Here is an 11,271-nt window from a genome sequence, read left to right on the forward strand (position 1 = left end):
CCAAAAATGAAGTCACACAATGAGATGCTTGCATGCAAGTGATTAAAGTCGATACTCATTAACCATGTTTATCAGGTATCCATAAGCTTGAATTGAACAACTTTTCTCCACTAGTATATTGGATAAATGTGACAAGGTTAATAGGTTTTGTAGGCTTGTAACGTTAGGCTACGACTCATGGCTACAATAAAGGTATAGAGATCAAAATTTGAGAGAAATAAATGAACTTCATCAATTTCAATCATTTCCATTCTCTTTTTATTCACCAATTATTGTTTTCTTCTCATTCATATCCTTCATTTCCTATATCTTTTTTTTTTCACCACTTTTGATTCACTTTTTTTTTTTCACATTTTTGAACTCCTTTATGCACATTCAATTTTTTTTTCTTTTTCTTTTCAAGGAGTATTGGAATTATTACAACATCAATGAACTTATTTCTCTCAAAATCAGGTAGGATAATAAGTGTATAAGTTTCATTTGGTAGTTGTTGTGGGATATAGAATAGATACAAGTGGGGGCTAATCGTATGTCATTGACACACACCACTTGATTTTTAGTATGCTCAAAGTGGGATACTAGGGATATTTCATAATGATTTGGTAGGCTCGAAGGCTCAAACGGTTCCAAAGATCGCCTAAATCATTCCTATGTCACATATTAACCGTATTTCGCCTCGAAAAGTGTTCAAACAAGTTCTAGATTTCCATCAATCCATCAGTCAACTCATACAAACCAATCACATGCAATTTCCAATCAAAATGATATATGAGATAGGTGCACAAAGAAAAATCAAGCATCTCAATCTACTCGAGGCTCAATGGGCTAACAATTGATAATGAATGAAGAAGGGAGGCCCAAAGATATTGATAAAAATTGCCTAGATCATCTCTGTGTTCGTAAAAGTGTTAGTCAATGTCATGCGAGAATTACTAAAAATCAGATTTCTCTCATTTAATCAGCATCACAGGCACGTAAATTGTTTCTAAGCACCCATAATATCAACAAACATGACCGTGCAATACAATGTGACTCCCAAGTAATCATGAATACATTCATGCTTTAAACTCACGATTTCATTTTCATCATCGGCCTCACGATAACTTATCCACGACTTGTCCTAACAACTCTAACATGCAATAAACCAATTTTTTTTAAACGAAATTAAAGCAAACCGCAGGAGATAACTAATCATGCAGTTTCTAAAATGACAACTGAAACTGAAACTGAAAAGTAAAGCAGAGTAAACGATAAAACAGAATGAACGACCCCTCCCCAAACTTAAGTACGTGCATTGTCCCCAATGTACAGTAATAAGCAAGAAGAAAAATGGGAACAAGTACCTCATACAGTGCACTTCAGGAATCGCTGTCCTCGCCTGACAGCTCAGGCTCCTCCTCATCATAATACTCATCATCATCCTCAATAGGTCTGTGGGAAAATGCCGGCGGCTGTGGAAATACGGCCGCAGAGGATTGTTGTGCGAGCATCTGATTAAAGTCGTGCATGTAATCCATGTGCTCTCGTGTCATCCGCCACTGTCACCTCATAAGACGCTCTATCTCATCGAGACGTTCGTGTGGTGTCTTTCCCCTCCCTGAACGTGCCTGTGGGACGGGAGGAGGATGCGCTCCACTCCCTGAAGCCTATCCCGGAGCACTAGTAATCTGTCTTTGTCTCCGATCTCTCGGGAGTCTAGCAACAAGTATGATGTCGCCTTTTGTGTGCAAAACAGCCTCGCTATCATCCCATACAACCCCTGCTAACCGACATAGCTCCGTAATGGTAGAGGAGTGTGGCATACTCACAGTAGAAGTGCCCCGAGAATCCTGCAGCATAGAAGTCATAATCACGCGGCCCGCATCAACTGTCCTGCCGGTGATGATGCAATAAACCAAGGCCGCCTTCGCTTTTGTCACATAGATACGTGACCAGATGGCATCAATCGCGAGGCTACGAAGTGGTACCAGTTGTATGCCTCCTTTTGCATGGATGTCACAAGGAATGTGACCGGAGCTCGTTGATTGTTTAGTTTCCAAACCGTGCCCTGCTCACATAGTGTGGTAATGATCGTCTCATAGGGGTAGGCCTCTCGCATGAACATTGTGTACCCATCTGTTTCGTAGTCTGGCATCGAATACAGCGAAAATTGTTTTGCTATCGAAGGCAACCATTCGGCCCGCACCTTGACGTGATAATTTTCGTGTTTGACTTTAGATTAGCATAGAATTCTTGTACAATGGAAATCACAGCGTCTGCCGACGGTTTCACAAACTTAGCCCAATGAATATTCCTAGCAACAATCAATGTCATGCAATCTGGGATGCTCTGATCCATTCCTCTTTCCCGCTGCATGCTTGTATCCTGTAATTTAGAATAGTTTTCGGCAGCAACGGCATTCCAGAATCGCCGTCTATCAAAGGTAGCTGTAGACGACTCGCCCTTCCCAGATTCAATCTGCTTGGTCTTCTTCCTCAGCGGTATATTTTAAATGAAGATCAACCTTGCTCAACAACAATTTTCAACGTCTCACACACAAATAGGGCAATAGTGTGGCACCCACAATATCAACACAATCGAGCAATTGATAGTCTCCTCTACAATGCAATATCCCAATTCAATAAATCTTGAAAACGAATTCACTTAGAACATTTATCGAGCACCTTGTGTACACAAAATCCAAAACCTTATTCCTTCAAATTCTAACAGGATCTTGAAACTCTACAATGCCAAGAACGATTACCTTTTGATAGAGTACCCACAATAGGCTTGTAGTTCCTCCGTTGTTAACCCGTTGAAGATTTTTTTTTTTCAAAAATTTTTTATCCACAAGAAGGTGTAGGAATACGAAATTTAGGTGAATTTGGATGGAGGATGATTTGGGTGGTGTGTTGTGGTATTTTGAAGGTGAATTTATGGAGATTTATTGTTGGAGTCGATTTGTGGTGGATGAGGAGAGGAGAGCCGCGGCGCTTGCACTTCTTAGACTAATGAAAATAAACTCTCGGATCCCCCTTTTTTTTTTCATATACGCGAACTAGCGCCGCGGCGCTGAGTAAGTGGCGTTGCGGCGCTGCTTCCTAACGCCTAGGCGCTGCTCCTTCCGAGATTAGACATATTTTTTTACCCTTTTTTGCACACTTCGTGTCAACTTGTACCTGCATAATAACAAATAAATCAGTGTCTAATCTTCACATGCCAAATTAAATACAAAGATTTTTTAAAAATAATAATACTACTGAAAATATAATAAAATAAAAACACGAAAGCAATAAAGAGAAACTGGTTGGGTTGCCTCCCAACAAGCGCTTGGTTTAACGTCGTCAGCCCGACTGTCACTAGTCCGTTTAGTTTGGTTCGCCCAACTTGACACTGTCGATATTCCTTACTTCGGTCCCGTAGTAAGGCTTAACCCGCTGTCCATTCACCTTGAAGGTCCTTCCATCATTGCACTTTAGCTCGATAGCCCCATAAGGATACACTGTTTCCACAACAAATGGCCATGACCAACGCGACTTCAGCTTCCCAGGAGACAACTTCAGATGAGAATTAAATAATAGTACTTGTTGTCCCGGTTTGAGTTCCCTTCGGACAATGATTTTTGTCATGCCACTTCTTAGTCTGCTCTTTGTAAATCTTGGCATTTTCATATGCGTCATTTCGGAATTCGTCCATCTCGCTCAACTGTAGTTTCCTAATATCTCCAGAAGCTTGCAAATCAAAATTTAATTTCTTCACAGCCCAAAATGCTCTATGCTCCAACTCCAATGGAAAATGACATGCCTTACCAAAGACCAGCCTATAGGGAGACATCCCAATATGTGTCTTGAATGCAGTCCGATAGGCCCACAATGCATCATCTAACTTGATGGACCAATCTTTCCGGTTTGTGTTGACAGTCTTCTCCAGTATTTGTTTAATCTCCCGATTGGATATTTCAGCTTGTCCATTTGATTGAGGATGATATGCTAGTGCCACCTTGTGCTTCACACTGTATTTAGTCAAAAGTTAGTTAAAAATTCAATTGCAAAAATGCGTACCTTCGTCACTTATGATGGCTCTCGGTGTTCCAAATCTGGTGAAGATGTTCTTATGCACGAATTTAACTACAACACGAGCGTCATTAGTATTGGTGGCGATTGCTTCCACCCATTTCGAAACATAATCGACAGCTAGTAAAATATAATAATTACCAAAAGAAAGGAGAAAGGGCCCCATGAAATCTATGGCCCAAACGTCAAAAAGTTCCACTTCCAAAACATTTGTCAGTGGTAATTCGTGACGCCTAGAGATGTTTCCTAACCTCTGGCATCTATCACATGATTTTACTAAGGTATAACTATCTTTAAACAAACTAGGCCAATAAAAACCAGATTGCAATACCTTAGCTGCTGTTCGTGATGCTCCAAAATGTCCACCATATGGTGAAGAATGACATTTCTCTAGAATTTTTTGTGCTTCGATACCTTCCACGCATCTCCTAATCACTTAGTCATCACACCTCTTATACACAAATGGATCATCCCAATAAAAGAACTTGATATCATGGACGAACTTCTTCTTCTGATGATAGCTCAAATCTGGAGGGAGGGTGCCGCAAGACAAAAATTAGCAATAGCAGCAAACCAAGGAAGTACAGAATTTACCTCAAAAAGCTGTTCATCCGGAAATGTTTCCTGTAGAACTCCATCTTCTTTCGTCTCCTCCAGCTCCAGTCTTGACAAGTGGTCAGCCATTTGATTTTCGATTCCTTTCTTATCTTTTACTTCGAAGTCAAATTCTTGCAGTAGCAAGATCCACCTTATCAAGCGTGGTTTTGCATCTTTCTTGGCGAATAGTTAGCGAATAGCTGCATGATCAGTAAAAACAATTACCTTTGTGCCGATCAAGTAGGGCCTGAATTTGTCGAAAGCAAACACCACTGCAAGCATCTCCTTCTCAGTTGTAGTGTAATTTTGTTGTGCAGCATCCAGTGTGCGGCTTGCGTAGCAAATTGCTCTAAATATCTTTTCCCTTCTTTGGCCTAAGACAGCGCCCACTGCATAATCACTAGCATCACACATTAGCTCAAAGGCCTCCTTTCAGTCCGGCACTATCATAATCGGTGCAGTCACCAATGCCTTCTTGATCTAGTCGAATGCCTGCAAACAGTCATCATCAAATATAAAAGCAGACTCTTTCTCAAGTAAATTACACAAGGGTTTAGAAATCGTACAAAAATCTTTGATAAATCTACGATAAAACCCGGCATGTCCTAAGAAACACCTAATCCCTTTGATACTCTTGGATGGTGGAAGCTTTTCAATTGCAACCATTTTGGCTCTTTCTACCTCTAATCCCTTAGAAGATACTTTATGTCCAAGGACAATGACCTCTTGGACCATAAAGTGACATTTTTCCCAATTAAGAACTAAGTTCTTTTCCTGACATCTCTGCAAAACAAGGGATAGGTTATGTAAACAATGATCAAACGAAGAACCAAATACCGAAAAGTCATCCATGAAGACTTCCATTATTTCCTCCGCCATATCTGCAAATATGGCCATCATGCACCTCTGGAAAGTGACAGGTGCGTTGCATAGCCCAAAAGGCATTCTCCTAAAAGAAAACGTGCCATAGGGACACGTGAAAGTAGTCTTCTCCTGATCTTCTGTTGCTATAGAAATTTGGTTGTAACCTGAATAACCATCTAAAAAACAATAATGACAATAACCAGCAAGCCTATCAAGCATTTGATAAATGAAAGGCAATGGAAAATGATCTTTACGTGTGGCATTATTCAATTTCCTATAATCAATACATACTCGCCATCCAGTCACAGTACGAGTAGATATTAGTTCATCGTTGTCATTCTTTACCACAGTCATTCCACCTTTTTTAGGCACAACTTGTACAGAAGACACCCAACTACTATCAGAAATGGAATAAATTACACCAGCATTTAACAAATTTAGTACCTCATTTTTCACTTCCTCCTTCATGGCTGGATTTAACCTCCTCTGATGATCCACATAAGGAGTATATGATTCCTCCATTAAAATTTTATGCATGCATATAGTGGGGCTAATTCCCCTAATATCATAAATCGACCATCCTATAGCATTTTTATATTTCCTCAATACTCTTAATAGTTTATCTTTTTCAACACATGTAAGAGAGGAAGAAATGATTACCGGATATGTCGACTTCTCATCTAAAAATGCATAGCACATGTGGCTTGGCAGATCCTTCAAGTCAGGGGAAGATGGTTTTACCTCAAATTTCTCATTTACATTCAACTCCTCAAGCGGTGCATCTTTTATCTTTTCTTTCTGTAGTGCCTCAAGAGCCACCAATTGCTCTTTCATTTCCCAATTATCTTCATCAATAGTTCCTGCAGCACCTATCAAACAGCTCTCCAAAGGATCCCTAATTCCTGCACATTCAATCGACATACATGAGTCTATAACATCAATGCTTTTACAAGTGCTTACCTCATTTTATTCCTTCATGGCGTGATAGATATTAAAAATAACTGCTTCTCCGCCAACTCTCAAGGTGAGTTCACCCTTATGTACATCTATTAACGCCCTTCCAGTCACCAGAAACGGTCTCCCAAAGATTAATGGAGCATCATGATCTTCTTCCATATCTAAAATCACAAAGTCAGCAGGAAAAATAAATTTATCCACTTTTACCAGTACATCCTCGACGATCCCACGTGGATACGTGAGACTACTGTCTGCAAGCTGTAAAGTGATAGTGGATAGCTTGACCTCTCTTAGCTCCAATTCCCTGTAAATAGAAAATGGCATCAAATTAATATTTGCTCCCAAATCACATAAAGCTTTACTACATTTAGAACCACAAATAAAGCATGGACTAGTAAAACTCCCTGGATCTTTTAATTTTTGTGGTAGCTTCTTTTGCAGTATGGCGCTACACTCTTCAGTCAGTTTCACAGTTTCAAACTCCTGCAGCTTTCTCTTCTTAGACATCACATCTTTAATAAATTTTACATAATTCGGCATTTGCTCCAAAGCATCAGCAAATGGTATGTTGATGTGTATCTTCTTAAATATCTCTAAAAATTTTGCAAACTGATCATCCAAATTCTTCTTTTTGAATCTCTGGGGATATGGAAGAGTTGGCTTAAATACTGAAGGTTGTTCAACTTCAATTTCAGCTTTGGATCCCTCCGTCTCACCTTCTTCAACTGTCTTCTCCTGATCTTCTTTTTCCTTGGAACTTTGCACTACTAACTCTTTTCCCCTCCTCAAAGTGACTGCCTTGCACTGCTCTTTTGGATTAACTTCTGTGTTACTAGGAAATTGACCCATGTTCCGATCTTTCAATGCGTTGGCCAACTGTCCAATTTGAGTCTCCAAAGATTTCATTGTAGCACCCATAATTCACATGTGAGTCTCCATATTGTCAAGACGAGACTCAATCCTTGCCATCCTCTTCCCAGATTCAGCAACAAACGTTCCAACCAAATCTTCAAATGAAAGCTTCCATTCCCCCTTTGATGTATTGAATCCCGGTGGAGGATTCAACACATTTTTATCATTCGCATATGAAAAATTTTTGTGATTTCGTAATCCAAGATGATAAGTATTAGGGGGAGGGTTACCTCGATATCCTCCGAATACACTAAAGTTTCTGTTGTTAACATACTGAGCTTTTTCAGGATGAGATGGTTCTTCCGCAACAATCGATGGACCCTCAGTCTCTGACGTGCTCACCCTATTCATAGCTGCTATCTGTGTAGTCAATGTTGATACCTGCGCAGTGAGTGATGTGATAGGATCCACAGCATAAACACCATTTGTCCTCTTCACTCCTGACCTCTCGGATGGCCACTGGTAGCTTTTTATAGTCATCTGCTCAAGCAAGTCATAAGCTTGGTCAGGAGATTTGGCAAAGATCGTGCCACCAGCCGCTGCATCCACTGTTCCTCTTGTTTGCCCATTCAGACCATTGTAGAATAATTCAATTTGCACCTAGTCTTCAAAACCATGGTTCGGGCACTTTCTCAAAAGCTCCTTGTATCTTTCCCACGCCTCATACAACTGCTCAAAATCAGTCTGCCTGAAAGTGTTAATCTCAATCTTCAACTGTGCAGACTTTGCGCGGGGGGGGGGGGGATGTATTTTGCCAGAAATTTCGTCGCCAGCTCCTGCCATGTTGTGATACTCCCCAACGGAAGCGAATGAAGCCATCCTCTTTCTTGGTCCCTGAGAGAAAATGGAAACAAGCGCAATCTAATAATATCGTCAGAAACATTATTAATTTTTACCGTATCCGTGATCTCCAGGAATGCCCTCAAATGAACATGAGGATCAGAGGTGGCAGTTCCAGCAACTGAACCATATTGATCAGAGCAGGCTTCAACTCGAAATTATTGGCGTTCATGGTCCCTCTTGCAATACTAGAGTAATGATTATTGATCACTGGTCGAGAGTGATCTCTGATAGGTATAGCCTCTGGCGGGTTTTGTCTGTCATTTTCTCTGTTATCAGCCATTGCTTTGATTTCTTCCCTTCTCACTTTTCTTAGTCTTCTCACAGTTTTTTCGATCTCCGGATAAAAAATAAGCTAGTCAGGGTTTTGCGATCTTAGCATGCACTGTCAAGCAGAAAAAAATGAAAGACTCAATCTATATAAAATAATAAAAAAAAATAATGAACTCTAAATTAAAATCTAGACTAATTGGTAACAATACTGATATAAATTCAAATTTTGACACTCCCCGGCAACGGCGCCAAAAACTTGTCGCATGTTTTCTTGATTGCTCGCAAGCGCACGATGTCAAGTTATAGTAAAATGTGAGTAAAGTATCATTCCCATGAGGAGTGTAACCCAAACGTATATCAATGCTTGTAATTGTAATAGTCTCGACTTTATCTAGAAAAATCAATAAAAAGGTTGGTTTTCGTGGAATTAACGATTCGCAAAATTAATAACTAATCACCGAATTGAAGAAAATATCTAGGAGAGGACACATCTAGAGAAATGATTTCACTAAGCTTCTACGATAATTATTTTCAGTTTCCATTTATATTCACGAATTTCAATCATTTAATAGCCAAGAACACTTGTTTTATTCCCCCTCTCCCAAGTGACGAATAACTGTATCACTCAAACTTCGATTCAATTATTCCTAATGAAATCTAAGTTTAATTGATAGATGCAAACAATGCTCTTACCTAAGCTTAGCCAAAGTTATACGCCTTCCGAACGCTATAAACATTCAACGATGTGTTTCTAAATATCTATAATCCTAATCTCTCTCCCGAGTTATAGGATTAATCAGACAACACACAATTTATGGCCAGTAAATTTTAGTAGAATAAACACAAAGAGACACAATTAAACGAGAAGGAATTCAATCATATAAAAACCGAGTCAAATTATCGTATCCACAAAGCTACATCATCCTCTAGAATAGAAAATTAGTTCATAACAAAATCTGGATAAAAACAACGCATTTTCAAAGTTTTAGACATCGAAATACGAAAAAATGGAAAAGTAGAAGAACAGATAACAAATCCGAAGCTTCGTCTCTGTCCCCAGATTCGTCGTTCTTCGTCTTTGTAATCGATCTTCGCGCTCTGTGTCGTCGTCTCGTGTTTTCTCCTGCTCTCCTCTACGGTTTTTCTCCCCAAAAACGGCCTCCCGTATCTGAACCCTTGCTTTTTTTTTTTTTTTATTTTTTCGTCCGGGCCGTGAGTCGGAGCCCAATTAATCTTAGTTTCGCCGCCATTAGCGTCGCAGTGCTGAATAAGTGGCGCCTAGGCGCCCGTCAATCTTGAATATTAGCGCCGCGGCTCTTGTCCCTCAGCGCTTAGGTGCTTGTCTCTCAGCATTGAGGTGCCTCGGCGCTTAATATTTGGCACTGCGGTGCTAAGTCTTCGGCAATGTTGCGCCGCGGTGCTTCTTGGGTAGCGCCTAGGCGCTCGTCCTTCGTACAAATGAGCGCTGTGGCTCTTGTGTTGGCGCTGCGGCTCTCTCAAAAACATAACTGATTGCTCTAAACCATCCCACAATTTTATATCTCTTGCACTACACAAAAACAACAAAAACCAAGCATAAATCTGTTCGAAATCAGCATAGATCAAGTGGATTAACATATAAATTAAGTGCAATTCTTGCACTTATCAGTAATTTCGAAACATGCGTCTGGACTAGTGACACTTGCTGGAATCGGATCCTAAATTTCCCATGAATATCACTTGGCGCCATCTATGGGAAGCTTGAGTTAAGACGTAGAGATGGCAGGCAGGAGAGGGATTCGAAGAACTAACTCAGCATCATTGTGTTCTCAGGGAGTACCCGAACAACCTCGTCTTGAGACAGGAGCTGAACAATCCCTTCCCGAGACAAGGGCCGAGCAACCCCGCCACAATGAGAACGTGGGGAACTTGACCCTGGAACAATTGGGCCAATTTATCACCCGGACAGTAGACGAGGCCATGAAAAAGAACCAAGAGTCTATATTCACGGAAGAACATGCCACTCGCCAGGAGCGAGAAGAAAATGCTGAGAGTCACAAGAGCAGGGTTGAAGAGACAAAAATGATAGCCTTCACCGTGGTAGATACCCCGTCAGCGTATAATGGAATCCTAGGACGGCCAGCCCTGAAGGATTTTAGAGCCGTAGCTTCCACTTATAATTAGAAGCTTAAATTTCCTGTGGGAAAAGGAGTTGGAGTCTTGCGCGGGGACAAAAAGTCGCACGTCGATGTTATAAAGGGGTAGTGAAGGTGGAGGGAAAAAGAGGGCGTGTGGAGGTTAACATGATTAGGAAAGGAAGAAGTGGGTGACTTGGTCGTGCTGAAGAATCAAGAAGAGTAGAGGGGAAAGTTGGACCCAGAATGGGAGAGACTTTTCAGAGTGATTAGGAAATTTAATTATGGAGCTTATTACTTGGAGAATGCTCAATGCAAAGCTTTAAAGAGGCCATGGAATGCTTACCACCTTAGAAAATATCATTCTGGATTTTATCGTTGATGTATTTCATCTTTGAATCATCCCACGTAAACAGTTGGAATTCAATAAAATTAAGTTCTTCTTTTCAGTTCATAAATATTGTTGTATTATGAAAGTGAGAAAACTTTATTTTTCCTACTAAGGTATTGCCTAGTAGAGGAGTAGAGTTGGGAAGGAGAAAAAAATAAAAAAATTTCCTACTAAGGCATCGTCTAGTAGAGGAGCAGAGTTGGGAAGGAGAAAAAAATAAAATTTGCTACTAAGGCATCGCCTAATAGATGAGCAGAGTAGGGAAGGGGAA

General features: G+C 40.4%; 1 protein-coding gene across 1 annotated transcript; it reads right to left on the reverse strand.

The window, feature by feature from the left end:
* Positions 1-5,129: 5,129 nt before the first annotated feature.
* On the reverse strand, positions 5,130-7,388 carry LOC140977682 (uncharacterized). Its single transcript, XM_073442427.1, has 2 exons — positions 6,548-7,388; positions 5,130-6,415 (listed from the first exon to the last, which is right to left on the reverse strand). The coding sequence occupies exons 1-2, from the start codon at positions 7,386-7,388 to the stop codon at positions 5,130-5,132; spliced, it is 2,127 nt and encodes a 708-aa protein (XP_073298528.1).
* Between the last annotated feature and the right edge of the window lie 3,883 nt (positions 7,389-11,271).

Source organism: Primulina huaijiensis, chromosome 5 (genome assembly GCF_012295235.1).
Source record: "Primulina huaijiensis isolate GDHJ02 chromosome 5, ASM1229523v2, whole genome shotgun sequence".
Classification (NCBI taxonomy): domain Eukaryota; kingdom Viridiplantae; phylum Streptophyta; class Magnoliopsida; order Lamiales; family Gesneriaceae; genus Primulina; species Primulina huaijiensis.